Source organism: Symphalangus syndactylus, chromosome 2 (assembly GCF_028878055.3).
Source record: "Symphalangus syndactylus isolate Jambi chromosome 2, NHGRI_mSymSyn1-v2.1_pri, whole genome shotgun sequence".
Taxonomy (NCBI): domain Eukaryota; kingdom Metazoa; phylum Chordata; class Mammalia; order Primates; family Hylobatidae; genus Symphalangus; species Symphalangus syndactylus.
The window spans coordinates 42,079,934-42,105,941 of NC_072424.2; the positions used below are offsets into that span (position 1 = coordinate 42,079,934).

The following is a 26,008-nucleotide window of genomic DNA, read 5'->3' on the forward strand; positions in this document are numbered from 1 at the left end:
ACCACGGTCACATAGCCAGAAATTGGCTATGTTTGACTCCAGAGTCCATGTTTTTTCCATGTAATGCTGAATAGCATAGGCTATATGGCCAAATTGTACTTTTTTTTTTTTAACAATAAATTTGATTTTGAAAATTCATATAAATGGTAGCATGTTTTCAACATATGGGAGCTTATTGTAAAGAAAGCCAATCCCCTTGGCATAATGAATACTCATACTCAGAGTGTCTGAAATTTGGATTTTTGTCTAAAAGATTTAATTAGAGACTTTTTTTTTCTTTGCATTAACATCCAGTTGTCCTCATGGAACCTATGAATTTTGTGGCTGATATTGCAGGTTGGTAACATTTTATTTTCTGTTATTTTAGATTCATTGGTTTTCAATTTTCAACTCCTTCATGATGGTGATCTTCTTGGTGGGCTTAGTTTCAATGATTTTAATGAGAACATTAAGAAAAGATTATGCTCGGTACAGTAAAGAGGAAGAAATGGATGATATGGTGAGTAAACATTTACATTATATTTGTAGAAACATTTTATTGAGTGTTAAGTTTTAAATGTTGGGAGGTAGGTCATAATTTCTTATCGGAAGTCTTTGAGTTTCCACAATTCAGGATTTTTAGAGTTAAGAAAGATGTAAAATGTCCCATGTGGTCTGTAACCATGCCCTGTGATCAAATAATATTAATTTTTTTTTCAGCAAAACATAAGAACATTCACCCGAAGTGGGATAAATAAATAGTGTAACCTCTTGGTAGTTCAGGCCAAGTTTTGCCGCCAAGTAAGAATGTGTCTAATACTGTTAAATATTGCTTAAAATTCAGGGAATGGGTAGAAGGATTAATTTATGTTCAGTTTAGTGGGTTCAGAGGAAAGATTTGTTTTCTAAGTTCTTTTACTAAGTTAGAGAACAAAAAGTGTGTTATATAGAGTGCTAGCTAATGGATATTCGGTATAGGTATACTGTATCATTAAATAAATTTAGGAAATTTGTTTTGAGAGACAGGCTGGAGTGTAGTGGTGCGATCATAGCTCACTGTAACTTCAAACTCAAGAGCTCAAGTGATCGTGCCACCTCAGCCTCCTGAGTAGCTAGGACTACAGGAACAAGCCCCCACCCCTGGCTATTTTTTTATTTATTGTAGAGATAATTTCACTATGCTGCCCAGGCTGGTCTTGAGCTCCTGACCTCAAGCGATCCTCCTGCCTTGGCCTCCCAAAGTGCTGTTATTATAGGTGTGAGCCACTGTGCCTGGCTTGGGAAATAGTTTAAAATTTTAAATTTTAATATACTAGGGTATATTGTGTAGTATCAGAGGGTGGATAAAGCATTTGGTGCCTCTTAACTGTATCTGATTAGGATTTTCCCCACCAAAACAGATTACCTTGAGGGACTGCTATTCCTTAGGAAATATTGTTTTAGAAGCAAGCTGTGTTAGAAACTGTTTAAGGAGCACTTGCTTACTAAGGTTGCCAAGTAAAAATTGAATTCTTTTTAAAAAAATGTATATAGACTGTTAAATAAAAACATTCATATCGAATATTTCCCCCATATGTTTTCTTAGATTCTAGGCGCTAAAGGACATTTCTGCATTCTTAGGGGATCTAGTACTGGTTTTGATACTCTTCTCTTTCATTTCTCCACCTAGCCCGATTGTATATGAGCTACAGCTATGATGTGAATAGCAAGAATAGTGTTTGAAAGTGACATTAAGAGAGTCAGTGCACTGTTCTCCCAATTTGACCATTTCTTTTTGTTACTAAATCTTTTCTTTTTCCGTTATTTGAGATTCTCTGAGCACAACCAGAAGTCAACTTCCTGAACCTCAGCATTTTAACATTGTTATTAAGGCAGTGATCATTCTAAGTTTGGAATATATTTTCTCAATATTTTGTATTTCTTTAAGTAGCTTTAAATTTGGAGGGAGGAAACTTACATCTGTAATTTTTACATACTTACTATGTTTTAGTTTGATTCTGAATGATTTGCTTTTCTCTCTATATATATATTTGTATATAGGATAGAGACCTAGGAGATGAATATGGATGGAAACAGGTGCATGGAGATGTATTTAGACCATCAAGTCACCCACTGATATTTTCCTCTCTGATTGGTTCTGGATGTCAGATATTTGCTGTGTCTCTCATCGTTATTATTGTTGCAATGATAGAAGATTTATATACTGAGTAAGTGCCTGCACTTAACTGTATTATGTCTTTATTGTTCTTGAATAGTTTTAATCACTGGAATCTTTTAAGTCAATCATAATTAAATCGTTACTTATTTCCTTTATCTTACAATTTATGATAAATATCATAAATGCAGACAGACAAATAATGAACAGTAATCTGTATTTTTCTGTTACATGCCAAAACTTAGTAGCATTACTGAACATTGTGGTTAGTTATAAAGGTTATATGTTCCATTAAAGATATGAACAGAGGTTACTTTCAATCCAGAGCTGTTTGACAAAGTAAATAGGCTTTTTTTTTCTAAAGTTGAAGATCCAATTAGAGCTTCATCAGAAGTTCAAGAATTTCAGTTACTAAGTTACTTCATATTTACCTTCAGAACTGGAAAACATCAGAGTAGAAGAAAGCACTGTAAATAATAGTAAAAAAAGTGATGAAAAAGTCACATAAGGTTAGAAAAATAATTGATGACTTCTTTGAAAAAAAACTCCTAGGTCAGTATGCATCCTATCTTGACATGAGTTTTGGTAATTCTTTCTTTGCAAACAAAACCATTTGTAAGAAATTCTTAATTTGAGGTCTTTGAATTATGTGAAAAAGTTATACATTCACAGGAGATCTCAGGTCCTTATTCAGTGCTCAGAAAGCCACAACCTCTATGAAGCAAACACACTCTGGTGCCTGGATGGTAGTGATTATAATTCAGGCATTTCAGGTGCGGCCTTATGAAGTCCTCCTTCAGAATGACACTTTTCTCTAGTTATATTTCATGCCTCTGTTTTAGTTCATAATGCACTCTTTCCTCTATATGCCTGGCATTTGATGGGCAAGCAATAAATCCTTGCTGACAGAATGGCTCTTTAGTTGCATATTAAATATTTAACTGTATACTAAATATTTGTTTCCTCTGCTAGATAGTAAGTTCCTTGAGAGTAACGATCAGGTCATAACTACCTTTGAATTCTCAAAGTACCTACATAAGGAGCTTTGCATGTGGAAGGTATTCAGTCAATGCTTGTTGAACTGAAGTGAATATGTATTAACCAACAAAGCTATTTCTCTGTAGTGTTGGTTGTATTTCTTTAATATAACCTTTCTAATTCATTTACCACATGAACTTTAAAATAACCCAAATCTAAACTTCAGAGTTCTGGTGAGTAGTTCATATTTTCGGGCGTAATGTATTCCAGATAAGCTGGACCCTAAATATAAGAAAACATCTCAAATCTACCAAGAAGTCGTGCTTTACATTAAACACTGGATTAAGTTAATCACTATCAAATTGACACTGGCTGTACTGTCACAGTCTTATGAGCCACTAGAAGATAATCTCTTCTAGAATCCAAGTTTTTGCCGCTTCCTTTTCAAAATGTTAGTGTTAAAATTTGGCAACTCATTTTTTTTTTTTTAAATGCAGAAGCTCTTCTACTTAAAGACCTTCAACTTTTATAAATAAGAAACCACTCACTAATGTATAATATTAGCAGGCAAGTCATGCATTGTTATTTTAGCCTATAATTACTGTAAGTGGTTGTTCTGTGTTGTGTTTATTTGAAGTGAATATAATTCATTACTTATGTAAGTACTAAAGCATTAAGGATTTATTATTATATAAAAGTGGCCAACTTATTGAGGTTTCACCTTAGGTGTTTCATGCACATTTGATCCCTTAATCTTCACATCAACCCTATGAAGGAACTATTCTATTTCCATTCTACAGACCAGGAAACTAAAGCTCAGAGAAATGATCTGAGATCAATGAGCACCCTTTATTAGTAAAGAGTGTTAGTGAGCTGGGATTGGAACCTAGGCAATCTTATTCTAGAACTCTTTTCTTAATTTGCTATGTTATGGAAATGAGAATAGAGAAAATAATAATACGAAGTGGTGAGAAAATGAAAAATTTGCACACAAAATTGGGATAAATCACTTGAATAGGAATGATTCTAAAGGATAAAGAGCAGATAGTGTAACGTAAAAATTACTTTGCCTCTGTGGTCACTATAGCAATCAGAGGAAAAATATTTTGAGGGTATAAAGTAGAGGATCAGTATCAATGTGGGTGCCTGTTATAGTGTGATATTGAGAAGGCATAGAGTTTGAGAAGGTGAGGAGTAAGCTTGTTAGTGCTGCTGCTGCTACTCTGAAACTTTTCAGTGGAGAGTGGTAAGACTGTGGCAGGTGTAGGCTAAATACCTCTTCAGATGTTTCCCACATCCCATCTTGGAGAGATGAGTAAGGAGGACTGTTGCCTCCCTCAGCAGGTTTTTCAACGTAGATAAAAATGGTTTATTTGAGGTACATGAGGAGGGAATGCCCATAGAATATTTGTGAACAAAGAAGTGAAGGACCTATAGACTTTTTAAAAATCGTATGTCTGATTTTAATTTTTACATTTTTACTTTTTTTTTTTGAAATGGAGTCTTGCTTTGTCATCCAGGCTGGAGTGCAGTGATGCGTTCTCAGCTCACTGCTGCCTCTGCCTCCCAGGTTCAAGTAGTTCTCCTGCCTCAGCCTCTCGAGTAGTTGGAATTACAGGCACCTGCCACCACACATGGCTAATTTGTGTATTTTTAGTAGAGGCAGGGTTTTGCCATGTTGGCCAGGCTGGTTTCAAACTCCTGACCTCACGTGATCTGCCTACCTTGGCTTTCCAAAGTGCTGGGATTACAGGTGTGAGCCTGGCCTAAAAATCATTTTCAGCAGCATGAGGGAAACAGAGAAAGTCTCAGTGTTATTCCATCTAAAATAATAGTATTTAATATAGATTATACTAGTATTTTATTTCTGTTTGCAGGCAAGAATCATAAGCAATTGAATCAAGTTATGAAACAAACTATTCCAGTCGTTTTTCTTAACAGATGAACATCTTGTTCCATATTATGGGATTGGTGTACAGGGTCACAAAACAGTTTTAGTGTCACCTTCTAGTATTTTTGCCAAGTAAATGTGAAATACTTGCTTAGAATATATCATAACATTTAACTGCAGGATAATAAAATTAGGATCAGCCAGGTATCATATAAATGCAGTTTTAACTACAAAATCATTCACTATAGAGAATCTTTTGAGTTTTATTTGTAGTCCAGGTTGTGGTATTTTTGTGTTTCTGTTAAAGTTATGCTAATATAATAGACTGTATGATGTTTTCTTTAAATTGTTGGTTTTAATTTTTTTTTTTTTTGCCTTTTTAGGAGAGGATCAATGCTCAGTACAGCCATATTTGTCTATGCTGCTACATCTCCAGTGAATGGTTATTTTGGAGGAAGTCTGTATGCTAGACAAGGAGGTAACTTACGAATTCTCACTTCATGTTGTTAATTATAGATGCTAATATTTTACTATGAGATTTTTTTGTTTGTTTTAAGAGAGTCTCACTCCATCACCCAGGCTGGAGTGCAGTGGTGCAATCTCTGCTCACTGCAATCTCCACCTCCTGGGTTCAAGTGATTCTCATGTCTCAGTCTCCTGAGTAGCTTGGAATTACAGGTGTGTGCCACCACACCCAGCTAATTTTGTATTTTTAGTAGAGACGAGATTTCACCATGTTAGCCAGGCTGCTGTGGAACTCCTGACCTCAAGTGATTCGGCCTCGCAAAGTGCCTGGCCAACTGTGAGATATTTGGAATTTAAAATGTGCAGAACAGCCATTGTAAAATTCTTTGTTATCTCATTTCACATAATTTCTACCAAACCTATTGTGTGTTCTATCTTGCTTTTGTGGAATTCTCGCGTTTTATTTCCTAAAATTATGAATAATTAGTAGATAATCTCCTTTGTGCACCATGTAATTTGCCCTGAGGAACATGTAGGAGAGTGCATTTAAGTTATTGATACTATTTGCTTTGAGGTGCCTGGCTGTAGATGTGCTCCATGTGATGCATCCACACAGAAAAAAAGCTTTGTAGATGAATATAAAGGCATATGTAATGGTCTGTGGGTAAAGTTTCTGGACAATGGAAAGAGAATAGGAAGGAAAGTTATGTATTTCTGTTGACTGTTAGTTTTATCAAAGGACCCTTTGCAAAGATTTCTGCTATTCTTTGTCACTGTCACAGTCTCTTGCTAAGAGCACTTTGTCTTAAATATCCTGTTGCTCCTTTACTACTATTACTTGAAATTAATGGAACTAATAACACGATGATACAAGGATACTGCTCCTTGGTGTTTTTTTCTGCAGTGGCATTCAGAAATGCCTTGTATTCCCTGCAGTAGTCTGAGGTCAGAAAAGTACAAAAATTGGTAGATTTTCATTTTAGTTTATGAATGAAGTGTTGTTGAAATACCTTAAAATTATATTTCCAAGGATGGAGTTGTGATTTTCCACAGCCCATCTTAAGCAGTGTCAGCATTAGGGGATCCTGCCTTCTTTTAGTAGACTGGGCACACTTATAGGTTATAGGAAATCGGAGCGTAGGATTATATCTTGGTTTACCATTGCTTTTTTATTAATCTTCCTAGACTTAATGTGACCTGTGCGTTCAGTATAGATAATTATTTGGTTTGACTGAGGGAGTGTCACTATGGGTTCCTGACTATTTTAGGTAGATGTTCAGTCTCTAAATTCGACTCGCAGGTATGGGAAATGAGTCCTATCATATAGGACTACATCCTAAGGAAATAAGGACACATGAGGCAACTTCTACTTTGAATTTGACCTGGAAATTAATTAGGCTAAAATTTTAGTTTATGACTCTCAAAATAGTCTCCACAGCAGAAACAGGTTTATTTAAAACAGGAAATTTATTTAAAGTTGGACATAAATTTGTTTTTAGTCTGACTGCAAGTTAAGAACACCCAGCCCAACTTTCCTTTACTACACTTATTCTTGAAAGCTGACAGAGTTCAGGCTCGGGTCTAGAAATATCAGGTCTTACAAAATGTAATCTAAAGATTATGTTCTGATTGGTAGTGTCCTGAGGAGATCTGATAGTGTCCTGATATTTTGTCCGATCAAGCCTCAAAAACCAGGTCAATGTAGAAGTCAACCCAGAGGATCAAGAATTTTTCAGACTTATCTCAGGATTTGAACTACAGTGAAGCTCAAGGTCTTCACACTGTCCTCAGTGCACTATAATGCTGTAGATCTGGTTTGAAGCCGGTGGTGTCCAGGACCTTAGCCAGAGACTTCAAGGGTTTGAAGAGCAGTAGAAAACACAACAATGCAGATACTTGGGCTACTGATTGCACCCAGCGGAATGTGTACAGGATTCTTTTTGACTGTTAAAAGGAAAGGGAGAAATAGAGAGTTGGATGAGGAGATTGATTGATTGATGATTGATTTTGAGATGGAGTTTCGCTCTTGTCTCCCAGTCTGGAGTGCAATGGCACGATCTCAGCTCACTGCAACCTCCACCTCCTGGGTTCAAGCGATTGTCCTGCCTCAGCCTGCTCAATAGATAGGATTACAGGCGCGTGTCACCATGCCCGGCCAATTTTTTATTTTTAGTAGAGACGGAGTTTCACCATGTTGGCCAGGCTGGTCTTGAACTCCTGACCTCAGGTGATCTGCTCGTCTCAGCTTCCCAAAGTGCTGGTATTACAGGCATGAGCCAGCACGCCCGGCCACAGTTTTGTTGATACATGTCTGAATCTGAGAAGATAGTGGAAAGTGCAGGAAAAGAAAATGCAAGAAAGTGTTAGAATTAAATAGAAGTAATGCTTTAATTAATCACCACCTTTTTGTGTTGTTACAATGCTGGGTATCAGTTAGAAAGGAGAGGTTTTTGAAACTTAACCGGAAAAGAAATGAAACAGGAGAGAAAACTCAGAATTAAGGAGTTTTTCTGGAGGAACGTTACGATTTTAGCTAATAATTCTGTAACAGATGTTTTAAAAGAACTCTATATAGCAGAAAACAAAAATTAGGGTTTTGCTTATTTTTCTATGGTATTTTCTGTTTGGGTCCCTGTTGCTTATGATTGTGGAGTTGAATTTTGATAGTGATTCAGTGTTTCTAAGCTGTTTGAAGATATTTTCTGCGAGCTTTACCATCTGCTGTATTAGACAGCTGTCTGTTGCTCTTCTGGTCTATATGAGCACAACCGAAGATTTTTTTATTACATAGTTAAAAAGTTTGTTCCCTTGATTATTTGAATAATAGCTCAATGTATAGAATTTTGGCAATACACAGAGGTACAGAGAAATAGTAAAACTTATAAATCTGTAGTTCTGATTGCTGAGAGAGAGCTTATGAAACACATTGGTTTTTTTTCTTTTCAAACATAGAAATGCTCTTAAATACATATTTATAATTACAATTTTAGAGCTAAGGACAAACTTACAGGCTAACTCAGGGTTTTTTATTTTTTATTTCATGTTTAAATTTTTTTTGCCCTGTCTTAGGGTGCTGAAAAATCTCAAGTGAGTTTCTTTTGATGTTCTTTTTTTTAAAACTCACTGGTTTTTAGACTTTTTTCTTCTTTTTAAAGCAGTGTAACCTGCTTTTCAAATGAAAACTTACATGAAACTCCAATGTGTAAAACTGTTGAAAATGTAATTGTTCTGGTTGAAGCAGGGGTAAGGGGACCTGGGATTTTTCTTCACCAGTGACTTCATGGGCATGCCAAGAAGTTCCAGAACTCCAAGGAATAGTTTTAAAACCCCTTTCTCTTTTTTTTGATCAGTTTATTTTAAACCAATAATAAAAACCCCTTTCTAGGCCAACTTGTAGCCTAGAGAGATAGAGTGGCTTATGAAAGTTCACAGCAGTTCAGTGGCAGAGTCAAGACAAAACGTCAGAATATTTTATTACAGGTCATTGCTCTTTTCCAGTGCACCCACTTCAGAAGCTGTGATTTCACTATATGTACTTGAAAAGCTGTGGTATTTGTTAGCTATTGTTTTGAAACAATTATTAAGATGTTAAATTTCATGATCTTTATATTAAAATTTCAAACAAATAATTCGGTACTAAATAATTATATTAAACCTTCATAGTTTCCTTTCTTTTCAGGAAGGAGATGGATAAAGCAGATGTTTATTGGTGCATTCCTTATCCCAGCTATGGTGTGTGGCACTGCCTTCTTCATCAATTTCATAGCCATTTATTACCATGCTTCAAGAGCCATTCCTTTTGGAACAATGGTGAGTTGCTTGAATCTTACTTTTAAACTGAAAAAGTATACACATTTTAACTGAGACCTACTGTCCCTCCAAAATACGTCTTATTAGATGTTTTGATAGTTTCAGTCAGTTCGTACTCAGTCGTGGAAAGTTAGATGAGGAGAATACTACTGTTGTTAGCCTCCATAAAATTTTGGTTAAGTTTAAACCTATAGTTGGCTTTTTATTTTTTCTTGATTCTGTAAGCCAGTAAAGTGAAAGGCTGACTTTAAAAGAGAGCACTATAGCTTTTTATCAAAGATGGGAAGAACTGGTGAATATATCTTAGAGAAAGAATAATGACAATCACAAAACATGGGTGTTTTAAGGTGATAGGTGAGTGCAGTGGTAGAAAGTAAAGCTTTTCCATGACACATTTTTTTGTATTAACATACTTTTCTTAGAAACTCACTAAGCATTGGCCAGGCACAGTGGCTCACACCTTTAATCCCAGCACTTTGGTAGGCTGAGGTGGGTGGATCACGAGGTCAGGAGATTGAGACCATCCTGGCTAACACGGTGAAACCCTGTCTCTACTAAAAATACAAAACAAAAAAATTAGCCAGGTGTGGTGGCGGGCACCTGTGGTCTCAGCTACTTGGGAGGCTGAGGCAGGAGAATGGCATGAACCCGGGAGGTGGAGGTTGCAGTGAGCCGAGATCACGCCACTGCACTCCAGCCTGTGCGACAGAGCCAGACTCCGTCTGAAAAAAAAAAAAAAAAAAAAAAAGAATCTCAGTAAGCATTTTTGTAAATAATATACGTTGCTATAGATGTTAAAATGTGTTTGCATATCTTACCTGTAATCACAGGCTTGGAAATTCTTTGAATTACTTAAGTATATTAAAACCAGAAAACATAAAATGAGTTAACCCATAGTCTCCCAATTCTTCTTGGTATTACCTTTTTACTAGAAACAGAATTTTAGGCCTAGACTAGAGTGAAGGCTTAATGTACGCTTGTGCATACATGTTCATACATATATATGCCAATGCAAGTTGCAGGGTGGTTACTGCTTTTAACAGAAGCTCAATAACTTAGTCACAATCGTACAGGCAGTTAATGGTAGAACTGCCATTAGAGCCCACAATATCTGTTTTAATCTTGTTTGGGTTTTCTTTCTATTATATGGGAGTTAACAAATAGTTTCCCAAAAATTCCAGGTGACTTTGTTTTATAGTCCAATTTTTTTCAAAAACACATTGAATATTATACATTTTTATTAAATCTTTAATACCTTTTAGTTAGGAATATTTTGAAACTTGTTTCAGAATGGAAATTTTTTTTTTCAAGCCAAAGTAAGTGATAATGGTTAGAAAAGGGAAAGGTAATTAATTACACCAGACAGGGAAAGAATTTGCTTTGTAGTAGTTCCAGGCCATCAGAAAGTACATAGAGTGAGTCAAGTTACTTCTCAAAGATCATCTGCTGAATTGATTATTTTCATAGTGCTTTAAAAATTAAAATTCTGATTCTGTTAAGATTTTTCTCAGAAAGTTTTGTATTTGATATTGGTAAAAATGGTATTTCAAAGTTGTTTTGTCTCGCTAAAATTGTAAATTTTTGCCAATTTGTAAATGGAGTTTTAAATGTTAATATTCAGTGTAATTTGCTTTTAGATAATTTAATAATTACAAATTATTAGAATATAATATTTAAAGTCTGTGCTGAGCCAGAGGTGGTTTATAAAATTGATCTTTAGTGAATAAAAGACTAACTGTTCGTACTTGGCAGGCTCCTACAATATTATGTTCTTAATTTGCATTAGTCTCATGAAGGAATACCGGGGGAGGGGCATTCCCCTGGCCTCATGTTTTAATCAGGTGTGTGCTTTACTGTCTCCTTTTCTCCATTTAAGAGTATGAAAACTTGTTTAGAACATGAACTTGAAGAACTTGAGGTGAATGTTTCACCCAGCTCTTCATTAAGTACTTGAACTACTTAAGTTTGTGGTTTTCATTGTTTGACTTCTTGACATTCTGAAGGAAATGGTTACATATTCTCATAAACTCAGTGATTCTCAACCCTGGGCACACACTAGAATCACTTGGAGATTTAAAAAATTTTAATGCTCAGGGCTTTCTTTCAAGCTAATTAGTCTGTCCTGCTTTAAACCCAATCTGTAGTGTTTACCTGATTCCAGTTCCTGGGATCTGGAGATGGATCTGTAAGCCAAAAGACTCCCAGAGCATAGGTACCATGTATCTGAGAAGCCAGGTACCCCTACTAACTGAATACCCTAATTTGAGAATCAGAGTCTTCAGATCCTCCTAAGTGCTCTTCCCCAGGCCTTATCTCTTTCTGTCCCCCATTCCTTTGATCTCTTGGCTCTTGAAGCCTTTTTCTGGGTTATCTTCACTCTAATTCTCTGTTCTGTGAAAGTTTCCACATCTGGCTAGGCACGATGGCTCACGCCTGTAATTCCGGCACGGGAGGCTGAGGCGGGTGGATCACTTGAGCTCAGGAGTTTGAGATCAGCCTGGCCAACATGGTGAAACCCTATCTCTACTGAAAATGCAAAATTTAGCTGGGCATGGTAGCGCAGGCGTGTAATCCCAGCTACTCGGGAGGCTGAGGCAGGAGAATCACTTGATCACTTGAACCCAGGAGGCAGAGGTTGCAGTGAGCCGAGATCATGCCACTGCACTGCAGCCTGGGTGGCAGAGTGAGACTCTGTCTCAAAAAAAAAAAAAAAAAAAAAAAAAAATTAGATTGATTCTGGAAAGCTAAAAACTTTTTATTTTGGGAATTTGTCCAAGAATGATTTAGGTGCTCTACCCAAAGGTTTTGGTCCTGTAAGAGTTCCTTGGGAATGAGAAAGGATTTGCCAAGATGTTCTGGAAAAGGGTTTTAGACATGAAGTCTTTCTTTCATGGGCTGTAAATCTCAGATCCTAAGTTTTGATCTTATTGTAGGATTCCAAAGGACAAAGCACCAAATTACAGAGTTTTAAAACTCACAGAGGCAGGCTAGCATGGGAACTAATCACCTTTCTTTTCTAGAAAGATTTATAAACCTGGCTGGGCACAGTGGCTCATGCCTGTAATCCCACACTTCGGGAGGCTGAGGCAGGTGGATCACCTGAGATCACCATGGCCAATGTGGTGAAACCCCGTCTCTACTAAAAATACAAAAATTAGCCAGGTGTGGTGGTGGGCACTTGTAATCCCAGCTACTCGGGAGGCTGAGGCAGGAGAATTGCTTGAACCCGGGAGGCAGAGGTTGCAGTGAGCTGAGATCGTGCCACTGCACTCCAGCCTGGGCAACAAGAGTGAGACTCCATCTCAAAAAAAAAAAGAAAGAAAGATCTATAAAACTAATGTTAGAAAAACTTCATCATGTAAGGTGAGCTGTTCACAAATGCTAAAGCAAGCAAAAGGATTTTATAAAGATATCAAGATCACAGGCTCGTTATGTGGGATCAGTGATATAACAAAGTAAAAAAAAAAGAATGGCTCCATCCCATTCTTCCTCTTTATTTTTCATCAAATAAAATATAACCCGTAAACAAAAAAAGTAAGAGGAAAGATTCCCTGGTAAGAGGGAAGTGAAGCCTAAGATACGCAAGGCAGTTGATTGTACAGGAGTACCCAGCTGCCTTAGCTGAAAGTCTTGTTGCTCATAAAAATGATCTTTTAGAGATACTGAGAGATCATATTAAGTAATGTTTGAATAACTGTATGAGAGCAGGGGTGCTGTAAAACTGGACAGGCAAATTTACTTTTCCAGGAGGGAAAGGAAGAAAGTGGGTTCTACCTTGTAAGAGTATCGAAGTATTAGCTATAGTATGTACATGCTATCCTTTAGTAGAAGGTGACAGATATTCTTGACTCTGACCTATTCAAAAGATTATTAATAACTTAGAGACATGGTGGTCTGCTGATTCAATTGAAAAGGGATGTGAGACTAGGGAAGAAACTAGTAATATAAAATAATGAACTAGTAATTTGAAATAATGAAGGCACCATCTAAAAAGATCTCACCTGACTGAAATGATGTGCCAAATCTAAGAAGATGAATTATAATAAGGATCAATAATAATAAATTTGTGTATCACTTTGTAGTTTACAAAGCATTTTCACACACATTATCTTGTCTGGTTTTCAGAAGAACCCAAAGAGATAGGCAGAGCTAATGTGGTTATTCCTATTTTACAGAACAGAAAACCAAGACTCTCCCATAGTTAGTTTTCTTTGTTGTTGTGCTGGTGGTGGTGATGATGGGTTTTTTTGTTCTTTTTTTTTTTGGCCATTTTTCTTTTCTTCCTTTCTGTCAAAAGGAATCCTAGCTTAATTCTGAGAGCCGTGGGTATGGTTTTTGCCCTTTTTTGTTTGTGTGTTTTTCCTGATGTACCGAGGTAAAATTAACATATAAGTTGCATAAATTTAAAGTGTACAATTTGATGAATTTTAATATATATACACACACACACTTATGAAACCATTACCGCACTCAAGATAAAGACGTTTGTCACATCCAGAAGTTTTGTTGTATACCTTTATAGTTCATCCTTTCTTTTCTTCTTTTTTCTCTCCCCTATTCTTAGGTAACCACCAGCCTGCTCTGTCTTATCATAGTGTAATTTGCATTACCGAATTTCCTTTAAATGGTAGCTTATACAGTATATATTCTTTTTTGTTTCACTCATGACAATTATTTTGAGATTCATTGATGTTGCATTTTTAAAATTTTTTTTTGAGACTGGGTCTTGCTCTGTAGCCCAGGCTGGAGTACAGTGATGCAGTCTCAGCTTACTGCAACCTCTGCCCCTAGGGTTCAAGCAATCCTCCTGCCTCAGCCTCCCTAGTAGCTAGGACTACAGGCAAGTGCTACCATGCCTGGCTAATTTTTGTATTTTTAGTAGAAACAGAGTTTCAGTATGTTGGCCAGGCAGGTCTTGAACTCCTGACCTCAGGTGATCCACCCATCTTGGCCTCCCAAAGTGCTGGGATTACAGGCACGAGCCACCATACCCAGCCTGATATTGCATTTATGAATAGTTTGTTCTTTGTATTGCCCAATAGTTTCAATTGCATGGTTTTACCGTAATTTATCCATTTACCCAGTAATTTACTAGTTTTTTGCTATTGCAAATCAAGTTACTGTATTTATGTGCAAGTCTTTCTATGGACTTATGTTTTCGTTTCTCTTGGATAAATAACTGGAGTGGAATGGCTGGGTCATATGATAGTTTAAGTTTTCAAGAAACTGCTAAACTTTTCCAAAATAGTTTTGACATTTTACATTTCTATCAGCATTCTGTGAAAATTCTAGTTGTTCCACATCACTGTCAGCACTTGATATAGTCAGTCTTTTTAATTTTAGCTATTCTAATGAGTATATAGTGGTGTCTTTCGGTTTTAATTAGCATTTCCTAATGACTAATCATGTTGAAGATCTTTTTATTTGCTTTTTTGCCATCTGTGTATTTTCTTTAATGAATGTTCAGATCTTTTGCCTATTTTAATAGATTGTCTTCTTATTGAGTGATAAGAGTTCCTTATATATTGTAAATACAAGTCCTTTTTCTTATATGTATTTTGTAAGTATATACTCCTATTTTGTGGGTTGTCTTTTCATAATCTAAAGAGTATTTTTTGAAGGGCAAAGTTACTAATTTTAAAGTCTAATTTATTGGTATATTTTTTCTTTTATGCTTTGAGCTTTTTCTTTTTTTTTTTTTCTTTTTTTTTTTTTTTTTTTGAGACGGAGTCTCGCCCCTTCACCCAGGCTGGAGTGCAGTGGTGCGATCTCGGCTCACTGCAAGCTCTCCGCCTCCCGGGTTCACGCATTCTACTGCCTCAGCCTCTCCGAGTAGCTGGGACTACAGGCGCCCACCACCACGCCTGGCTAATTTTTTGTATTTTTAGTGGAGACGGGGTTTCACCATGGTCTCGATCTCCTGACCTCGTGATCCGCCCGCCTCGGCCTCCCAAAGTGCTGGGATTACAAGCGTGAGCCTCCGCGCCCGGCCGCTTTGAGCTTTTTCTATTCCATTTAAGAAGTCTTTTGCCAAACCAAACATCACTAAGCTTTCCTTATATGTTGTCTTCTAGAAATTTTATACTTTTATCACTTAAGTTTAGGTCTAGGATTCATTTTTGGCCAATTTTGTATATAGTATGAGTTAAGGGTCAGAGGGGTTTTGTTTTGTTTTATATATGACTGTTCAGTTGTTCCAGCACCATTTGTTGAAAAGATTATCCTTTCTCTGTTGAGTTGCCTTAGCACCTGTGTTGATAACCAGTCCACCATGTATGTGTGGATTTTTATTGCTGGATTTTCTCTTGTTTCATTTGGATTTGTTCTATTTCAATTTGTCTTGTTTTTAATGCTAATACCACATTGTCTTGATTACTATAGCTTTATAAGTCCTGAAATCAATTCTTTTTCAAAGTTGTTTTGGCTTTTCTAATATTCTTTGAATTTCCATATAAAGTTTAGAAGCAGCTTCTCAGTTTCTATAAAAAGTCTTCTGGGGTTTTGATTGTGATTACATTGAATCTGTAGCACAATTTGTGAAGAATTGACATCTTAACATTATTGAGTCTTTTGATTAATGAGCAGAGTATATCTCTCAACTTATTTAGATATCTTTAATTTTTCTCAGCAACGTTTCGCAGATTTTAGTGTTCAGGTTTTGTCCATCTTTTGTTGAATTTATTCTCAAGTATTTCATATTATTCTGTTGGTGAATGATATTTTTTAAGTTTCTGTTTTTTTTTTTTTTTTTTTTTTTTTTTTGAAGCGGAGTCTCGCTCTGTTTTCCAGGCTGGAGTGCATTGGTGCAATCTTGGCTCACTGCAACCTCCACCTCCCGGGTTCAAGCGATTCTCCTACCTCAGCCTCCCCAGTAGCTAGGATTACAGGTGTGCATCACCACGCCCAGCTAATTTTTGTATTTTTATAGAGATAGGCTTTCACCATGTTGGCCAGGCTCGCCTTGAACTCCTGACCTTAGGTGATCCGCCTGCCTTGGCCTCCCAAAGTCCTGGGATTACAGGCATGAGCCACCATGCCCGGCCATTTTTAAATTTCAAATTCTGATCGTTTATTGCTATTACAGTCATGCATCAGTTAATGCCAGGGATATGTTCTGTGAAATGAGTTGTTACACAATTTTTTCATTGTGTGAACATCTCAGAGTGTACTTACACAAACCTAGATGGTATAGCCTCCTACACACCTAGGCTATATGTTATAGCCTAATCTTACAAGGCTACAGACCTGTACAGCATATTATTGTACTGAATACCGTAGGCAATTGTAACACAGTGGTGTTTGTGTATGTAAACATAGAAAAGGTATAGTAAAAATACAGTCTTATAATCTTATGGGACCAACATCAGATACGTGGTCCATCATTGACCAAAAAAAAAATTGTTATGTGGCACATGAGAGTACAGTTGACTTTTGAGCAATATGAGGGTTGGGGTGCTGACCCCTACCTCCTGCCCGTACAACTGAAAATCTCCCCAAAACCTTAACTACGAATAAGCCTACTGTTGACTGGAAGCCTCACTGATGAACACATATTTTGTATTTTATACGTATTATATACTGCATTCTTACAATAAAGTAAGCTAGGGAAAAGAAAATGTTATTAAGAAAATCATAAGGTTAGCTGGGTGTGCGGTTTGTTCCTGTAATCCCAGTTATTCAGGAGGCTGAGGCAGAAGGATCACTTAAGCCCAGGAGTTGAGGCTGTAGTGCTCTATGATCGTGCCTGTGAATAGCCACTGCATTTCAGCCTGGATAATATAGTGAGACCCTGTCTCTTAAAAAGAGAAAATCATAAGGAAGAGAAAAATGTATTTGCTATTCTTTAAGTAGATGTGGATCATAATAAAGATTTTCATTTTCGTCATCTTCACGTTGAGTAGGCTGAGGAATAAGAAGGAGGAGTGTCTCAGGGATGCTGTCTCAGGGGTGGCAGAGGCAGAAGAAAATCCACTTGTAAGTGGACTAGAACAGTTTACACCCTATTTTTGAGTGTTGACTACATGTAGGAAAACAGTTTTTGGGATATTGGGTTTGTATCCTACAACCCTCCTAAATTCACTTATTAGTTCTAGTTGCTTTACTTTAGTTTTTTACATAGATCAAAAATTTTTTTATTTTTAATTTTTGTGGGTACATAGTGTTATTTAAAAAAATAGATTATCAAATTATTTAAACAGTTTCACTTCTCTTTTTTGATCTGTATGTCTGTTATTTCTTTTTGTTGTCTGATTGCACCGGCTAAAACTTGCAGTATAATGTTGAATAGAAGTGTCAAGAGCAGACATCCTTTCTTTGTTCCCAATCTTGGCAGGAAGGCATTTAGTCTTATGCCGTTAATTAAAATAATAGCTATTTTTTTTGTAGCTGCCCTTCATCAGTTTGTTAAAGTTCCTTTCTATTTGTAGTATGCTGCAAGATTTTTTTTTTAAATTTTGAATGGGTGTTCGATCTTAGAACAGCATTTTCTGCATCTTTTGAGATGATCTGTGATTTTTCTTTTTTAATTCTCATAATATGGTGAAAGCATTAATTTTCTAATCTTTAATCAGTCTTGCATTCATTTGATGAACTTCACTTTGTCATGATATATTATTTGTTTTATATATTGTTGGATTACATTTGCTAAAATTTGTTTTTACATCTAAGTTTGAGAGATATTGGCCTGTAGGCCAGTCTGGAAGCAAAGATAGAATAAGTAATAGCCAAATTCTTGTCTGAGATTGAGATGTGATCAGTATGTAGATCTTTGGGGTATTAAGCACCAATAGGCAGTACTTGATTCTAACTTGTTATTGTTGTAGATAAGGGAGGCCCTCAAAATGGAGTAAATTTTTCTTTTCCCCACTGCCTGCTTTCACTCTCCTCTGAACAGTGACTAGGGGAATAGAGGAGAGCCCCACATTAATTTGAGTTCCAGGTTTTCACCAATATATTAGACCCTCTTAGCTGCTAAATTTCATTCCAAAATAATGTGGAAGCCCAGATGGAAAACAGATACAGAGATGATTTTATTAGTATATTTTGCAAATTAAGTATTTTTAACACTCTAAATTTAATAAGAGCAATAAAGTTGTGATGAATACAAATCTAATATCAAGGGGTATGAATAAAGTAAGCTATTACTTATCTTCAGCACCCAATGTATTTAGTTATCAGTATCGAGAAAAATTCTTACTTCACAAATGAGTTCATTCCATGTGAATTTTTTTTTTTTTTTTAGCAGCTTGCCTTGCAATCTTGTAGTATTTTTCAAGTAACTTCATCCAGAACTTGAACATAAAGGAGTAGGGAACTGGTTTCACAGCTTAATCACCATTTCTAACAAACTACTCACATTTTTTATCATATATTAAAAAGTTGGACAACAAAAGGGAAAATATTGATAAATGCTAAGCAATTGATAATGTCTTTTTGAGACTATAGGTTCCTTTATTCACTGTTACGTGCACAGAAGGCAAGATGTGCCCTCACTTCAGCTGCCACTCAATTGCCTGTCACACACATTGTGCTGTAGTAGTACTTTTGCTTATACAATTTTTAGTGAACAAATATGAGCAGGCCTTAATTGGGATGAGGCGAAGGAGATAGAATAAAAGACCAATATAGCATTACAAGCCTTCCTAATCAGTGACAAAATTCATTCAGTTCAGTATATACACAGAGATAAGCAGGAGAAACTTTATTCTGAGATTTGCTTGAAAATGAGTTAACCTGGCTATGATATCTCCAGTGTACTGATATTTGGTATAGAACTCCTTTGATCTGTATATATCTTATTACAGTTGAAAGTATTTTAAAAAGAAACTATTTTCAAAAGGATATTCAAATCAAATGCTTGTGGAATCCCAGAAGCTCTCCAGTAGGACCTGAGAGTTCTTTGGAACAGTTTGAAAACCATTCTTCTAGACCATGTAATTCAACATAGGAATGTTTTCTTCATTTTCTCTTTAATTCTTATTTGAAATTCGAGTTCTGGTAAACTAAGGGGAAAATATATAGGTCTTTATTACAATGTGGTAAGGTTTATGAGTCTTGTAGTTATTAAGAAAGTAAAAGCAAAAATTGAGATGGAATTTATCACTCCCCATATTTACGACATGTATAGTTCATAACATAATACTTAAACTATCTTAAAAACACCTGCTTATTTTTCACATTTCACGTATTTTAATATGAGCATAATAAATTCATATTATTCATAGGCCTAGGCCTAAACCGAAACACAGATAAATTGAGTTCCTGAGTCTGATGTTTAAAATGGTATTATGGAGCTCTGTAACTCTCACATATTTATGTTTTATCTGAAAAGGAGATGACGATACCCTTTGGCTTGTTTAAAAACGCATATACACACACAAAAGGATCTAATGAAGAATTTTGACTAATATTGGTTCAAAGAGATCTTTCCTTCTTGTGCAGTCACTGTGGATTTTCTACCCTATACCTCTTCATTTCTCTCAATCAGTGTCTTCACATGTTTCATTCAGTTTTTCTCTCACTTTTACTTTCTATTTATTATAACCTAAAATGTATAATTTAAAGAGATCTTAGATGTGATTCAATTCTACTCCATTTTACAGAAGTTCAGAGTGAAATGATCTTAATTAGATGGTTGGCCGAAAAGAGCTGATTTTATAAAGAAAAAAAGTCACAAAAATAAATATGTTTCTAATTGGCCACTTTGGTTCTAGAATCTCCGTATGGTCTTCTCTATAATTTTAGGCTTTGCACTACTAATGGGCAGAAAAATATTTGTACTATTTTACTAGTGACACATAGATAGCGATCTGCTTCTATTAGGATTCCAAGGTAGTGTAGAATAGAAAAGAGTGTGGGCTTTGAGGCTGGCAGATCTGAGTTGAAATTTTGGTCTGGCTCTTCACTAACTATGCAATTATGGGAAGTTACTTATCCTTCTCTGAGTCTCCTTTCCTTCATCTGTAAAATAAGGAAATAACACATATAAAGCTCTTAGTGCCTATGATGAGCTCAAAAAGCATAGCCAGATAAGTAAGTTGGTTATAATAATGAAAGACAATGGATAAATATATTAAAAAAGCATGACAGCTGAGAGTGAAAGAGGAGAAAAAGGGATTGTGGCAGAGATAGTGTGGAGAATAGTAAAGAATGGAAAACCAAATTGGATAAGAACTAGTTCAACTTGTATTCAGTTTAGTTCTAATATTTTAAAGCACACCTTTTTGTTTTCATTAGTGTACTTCTTGCACAATTTTAGCTCATATTGAACTTAAACATTTTCTTTTGTGATCAAATTGTGTTTAAATTGTGTCTCTTATTTGTTTATATTAATGTTATTGTTCTCTGAGTAATCACACATTTTTATTTAATTTACAGGTGGCCGTTTGTTGCATCTGTTTTTTTGTTATTCTTCCTCTAAATCTTGTTGGTACAATACTTGGCCGAAATCTGTCAGGTCAGCCCAACTTTCCTTGTCGTGTCAATGCTGTGCCTCGTCCTATACCGGAGAAAAAATGGTAAAGAGAATGCTAAATCTTATGCGATTATTTCACACAATATATAAGTTCTTAAGGCTGTTGTATACATGTAACTTTAGAATTGGTATGTATTTATGAGAATGACAATCTTAAGTTTGAGCCTAAGAAGTTCATTTTACTATTTCCTTTAACCTACATTGTTAAGAGTAATAATAAATTATACCCTTATTCCACTTTCTGAATATCGTGCCAATTACAGTTAAGTCAAATGCTTTCCTATGCTGTAGAGGTGGGTGTGAACTAAAGCTGCGGTTTTACTAATCCTGCAGGCCAAATCTGGCCTGCTGCCTGTTTTTATCTATAAAGTTTTGTTGGAACTCAGCCATGCCCATTTGTTTACGTATTCTCTGTGGCTGCTTTTACGGTACAGCATCAGAGCTGGCAGATCAGTAATGTCAGAGATGCTATCACATGCAGAACCTGAAATATTTACTATCTTTCCAGATATTTTAGTACTGTACAATTTAGTGTACATTTATTACATTCCCTATTTATAGGAACAGTTGTATAGTAAGTAGACTCTACATTTTTATAATAACCAGATTATTTTATAATCTGGTAAAATAACTAGATATTTTACCAGATTATAAATACAGCATATTCAGGTGCTTATACAAATAGGTGATAATTTTGCTCTGTCCTTTCTAGACATGGAGGCATGTAGACATTTATAGAAATGGAGGATGAATAAAATAGCCCCTATAGTTTGAATTGGCCATATTCTTTTCTTTCCTTAGATTGGTGCTTATGAGAGACTTTGGTTAGAATTTTTGTAGTTTATTATTTTATTTATTTATTTTTTTGAGATGGGGTCTCACTCTGTGGCCCAGGCTGGAGTGCAGTGGCGTGATCTCGACTCAGTGCAATCTCCACCTCCTGGATTCACGCCATTCTCCCACCTCAGCCTCCCGAGTAGCTGGGACTACAGGTGCCTGCCACCACGCCTGGCTAATTTTTTGTATTTTTAGTAGAGATGGGGTTTTACCATGTTAGCCAGTATGGTCTCGATCTCCTAACCTCGTGATCTGCCCACCTCGGCCTCCCAAAGTGCTGGGATTACAGGTGTGAGCCACCGCGCCTGGCCTGTAGTTTATTTTTTAAAGTAATTTTTTTTTTGTAAATCATTATGTTAGGACCCATCAGTATCCTTACTGGGAAGGGTAAGTTTAAAGGAAAAGCATAGTCAGAAGTCACAAAAGTTCCTCTGAGTCACTAGGGCCAGTGAAGGAGAGGTCTGGTGAGAGCTTCCTCACCGGAGATGCATTGCAATTAGGTATAGGAAGGCTTGTGTGTGCCCCTGTTTTGGGGAGTATAATCCTGGGAACCTAAATCTGAATACTAGATCTGCCTCTCATTGACTGTGTCACCTTGGGCAGATCACTTTTAACCTCTGTGAGTCTTCGCTTCCTGTAAAGTAAGGAAAGAAGACTACATTAAATGATTTTAAGGTTTCTTTTTCAGCTCTCAAATTTTACAATTTTCTTCTCAGTTTTTTAGTTTGTTAATTTCATAGTTATTAGTTTAGGATCTTTTTTGTGCCAGGTATTGTGCTAGGCACTGGAAATACCTAGATGAATAGCTTCTGCCTGCCAGGGTTTATAATCTAGTGAGGTTTTTTATATATATCTACACACATGTATTTGGAATTGGACAGTTACAGTATATCGTGGTAAATACTGTGGTGGAGGTATTTTCAAGAGGCAGTGAAAGAATGGGAGAAGGACCCACCTTTTCCTGGGAGACTCAGCAAAGGTTTTAAAGGGAGAAAATTTGAGCCAGTGCTTTCAGGAGAGAAATAAGAGACAAGAGAAGGCATCCAGATGGGGAATTACCAATTACGGTCAGTAAATATTTGTGGAATGAATGAATGTAAGTTTCAATTTTGTTTTTTATTTCTTTGGTGCCATTATAAATAAGAACTCATAATACTTTAATTGTATAATTTGTAGGAAAACGAATTATAGAACCAAGGAGAGAGTGAGCAAAGAGATGGCAAGGCCACAATTTGGGAAACATTATTTCAAATGGAGGTCTCTAGACTCTTTGTTTCTTTCCCTTTGGCTTTTTGTGAATAAATGCCTGTAGAGTTCTAAGAAGTTACGGGAGTCTAGCAGAACCAGAGGGAACACTTAGAGACTTTTTCAAGTTCTGCCAGTGTCAGTAATTTGTGTTCTTCATATACTGTCTCAGTCTTTAATGCAGAAAGAATATTGATTATAAGCTATGGCTAATTTGAAGTCCCACCTATGTATTGTGCCTCTTTGGGTTTTGGCTTTTCATTTTACTGGTTTGTTTCTATCCTTTAGAGATGATTTTTTAAGTGTCAAGTACCTGCTTTCTGTTATCAGTGTTTATATAATATGGAAATCATACTAGAAGTTTACTATTAATTTTAATATTTTCCAGGTTCATGGAGCCTGCGGTTATTGTTTGCCTGGGTGGAATTTTACCTTTTGGTTCAATCTTTATTGAAATGTAAGTTTTGATAATGTATTTATGTTTTGAGGGATTCAATTATAGTAAGACAATTTAGGAGTTAGGGAACATGTAAAGTCATCAGTTGGAAGAACATCTAATAGTCTGTTAATTCCATGGTTCCAGAAGAGGGTCTAATAGGCTATATAAAGGTTGCTGTTGGCTGTGTTCTTAAATATTCAAGTGATGTTTATACCTTTTTGTATTGTATTCTAGACCTCCCTCACCTAAGAGGAAATCTTAGAAATCAAAACTATGTGTTAAAGAATGGTAGACTAGCCTCTGATCATATGCATGATTTAAGGAATTCCTGGTTTTTACTGTATTTTAAAAATATTTCTGAGGATTTAGGGAACTAGGTAAACCATTACCTACTAGTCTGTCTAGGCCCTGACATCTTTTGATGCATAGTCATTTCCTAGGTTTCTTCCATAGAGGCTTGCAGGAGTGCTAGGAAGTGTGTATGTATTTAGAGATAAGAGGTATGCCACCTTGTGCCACTTACTGTGCTTTACATCTGCATCCTTTGTCACCATTGCAAAATAAAAAAGCCTTCCTTTTCTTAGTCTGTGTCCCTGTGCCCCCTGTTGGGAATGCTCTGGTTATTTTAGGCAAGAAAGTTCACCGTATGGGACTTTCTCAGATATTGCAGCTATACACCCTTGGCTCATATACACTAAATACCAGTCATTGTGACAACTTAAATAGCCGTACATGTTTCCAGATGCCCCACTACTGATTGTCTCCTGTATGGTAAGAGTCTCCTTAACAGACGTAATTGGATTTGGTAGTTGGTTAATTGAAAAAGTTGGCTCATGTAAGATAATTATTTTAAAAGATACATACATAATCTTTTATTTTAAGACAAGTAAATGTACATCCTTCACTGTTTTTTTTAAATATAGAGCCATGGTCTTTTTTTCATTGGAATTTTTTCATTTTTTCCCTTTGACATTCGTAATACAGATTGTGTTTTCCAGCCTTTTTAAAGTGAAGCAAGAACATAAAATCCTATCTGAAGCATTCTAAGTGCAGAATCCTTCTAGATTTGTACATTTGTCCCCCAGTCTATAGCCGTCTCAATCACATCGAATTTTATAACTTTTTTAAAGGGACTAACCTTATCAAATCTTTCCAAAGCATTCAACATAATGTTTATAGTAACCACACATCCTTTTTACGCTGGTGTTTATTGGTTTATGTAACATTTAATTTAGTCAGTTTAGTCTAATGGTACTAACAGATACAACTGACATAAATAGATATGGACCAACTCTTGGTTGTCACTTACCAGCTCTGCATATGCTATGGGCATTAGTACCTTAGGAGTTTGAGTGTGTGTCTCTGTAACTCGTGGTTTATTAAAGTCGGTTCAGGAACTTCTTTAGTTCCATTCTGACAATGCTTTGTGCCTTCACCCAGACTTGACCTGTGACTTCTTTTTCCCTTCTGCCCCTGTCCCCAGTGCTTTTGAACCACATGTCTTTGTGCTTCTCCAGGCACTGTGTTCCACTAGATAACTTCTCTGCTGTTTCTTCAACTTATCTTCTGTTTTGTCCACCTTCAAACCCATTCTCCTACCCATTTGGTAGCCAAAGTGGTCTTTTTAAGGTGCCATGTCATTTCTTTGCTTAACACTTCTTATTTTAATTGAGATGAGGTCCCAACTCCATAACATGGCCATTAAGGGTCTTTATAACATAAGAACTGGCCCTGTTCACTTCTCCAACTTCATTTCTTAGTTCTTTCCCCTTCATTTAAAGTGTTAGCCATAGTGAATTACTTTTAGTTTTTCAAAATGCAGTGGATTCCCTTTATTTGCTCACCTTTGCTACTCCAGTACCTGGAACATTCTTTTTTTTTTGAGACAGTTTTGCTTGTTGCGCAGGCTGGAGTGCAGTGGCACTATCTCGGCTCACCGCAGCCTCCGCCTCCCGGGTTCAAGCGATTATCCTGCCTTAGCCTCCTGAGTAGCTGGGATTATAGGCATGCACCACCACGCCCAGCTAATTTTGTATTTTTAGTAGAGACGGGGTTTCACGATGTTGGTCAAGCTGGTCTCGAACTCCCGATCTCAGGTGATCCGTCTGCCTCAGCCTCCCAAAGTGCTAGGATTACAGGCGTGAGTCACCATGCCTGGCATACCTGGAACATTCTTCTAGCTCCGCTTACCCTCTGCATTCCTTATCTGATCCTTCTTCCCCCATAAAGCCCCATTCAGCCACAGTGGGAAGATGGCCCTTATGTGCATTCGTGTAGCACATATCACAGTGTATCATGATCTTTACTGGTGTTTCCCAACCAGCTAGTAATCTTCTTGAGGGTAGAGACTTTGTTATCTTTACTGTTCTGTTCTCACTGCTTTCCTGATGCATGATAGGGGCTCTGTAAATATTTTTTGAAAGAATGAATGATGGGGAGGCCGAGGCGAGTGGATCACCTGAGGTCAGGAGTTCGGGACCAGCCTGGCCAACATGATGAAACCCCATCTCTACTAAAATACAAAAAATTAGCTGGGCGTGGTCGTGCGCGCCTGTAATCCCAGCTACTTAGGAGGCAGAGGCAGGAGAATCTCTTGAACCTGGGAGGTGGAGGTTGAGTGAGCTGAGATTGTGTCACTGCCCTCCAGCCTGGGCAGCAAGAAAAAGAAAAGAGGCTGAAAGGCTCTGTTGTAATTTAATGATGACTTGATAATGGATTAGAGTGAAAGATCTTTTT

At 36.6% G+C, this 26,008-nt stretch overlaps 1 protein-coding gene across 1 annotated transcript in view; it reads left to right on the forward strand.

Annotated features, from left to right (window-relative positions):
- TM9SF3 (transmembrane 9 superfamily member 3) overlaps positions 1 to 26,008 on the forward strand; it is a 69,187-nt gene that overhangs the window by 35,223 nt on the left and 7,956 nt on the right. Inside the window, exons 6-11 of the mRNA XM_055253971.2 lie at positions 368 to 499; positions 2,020 to 2,186; positions 5,387 to 5,481; positions 9,148 to 9,278; positions 20,655 to 20,794; positions 23,222 to 23,290. Coding sequence (XP_055109946.1) covers positions 368 to 499; positions 2,020 to 2,186; positions 5,387 to 5,481; positions 9,148 to 9,278; positions 20,655 to 20,794; positions 23,222 to 23,290 — 734 coding nt within the window. The remainder of the gene's footprint in view (positions 1 to 367; positions 500 to 2,019; positions 2,187 to 5,386; positions 5,482 to 9,147; positions 9,279 to 20,654; positions 20,795 to 23,221; positions 23,291 to 26,008) is intronic.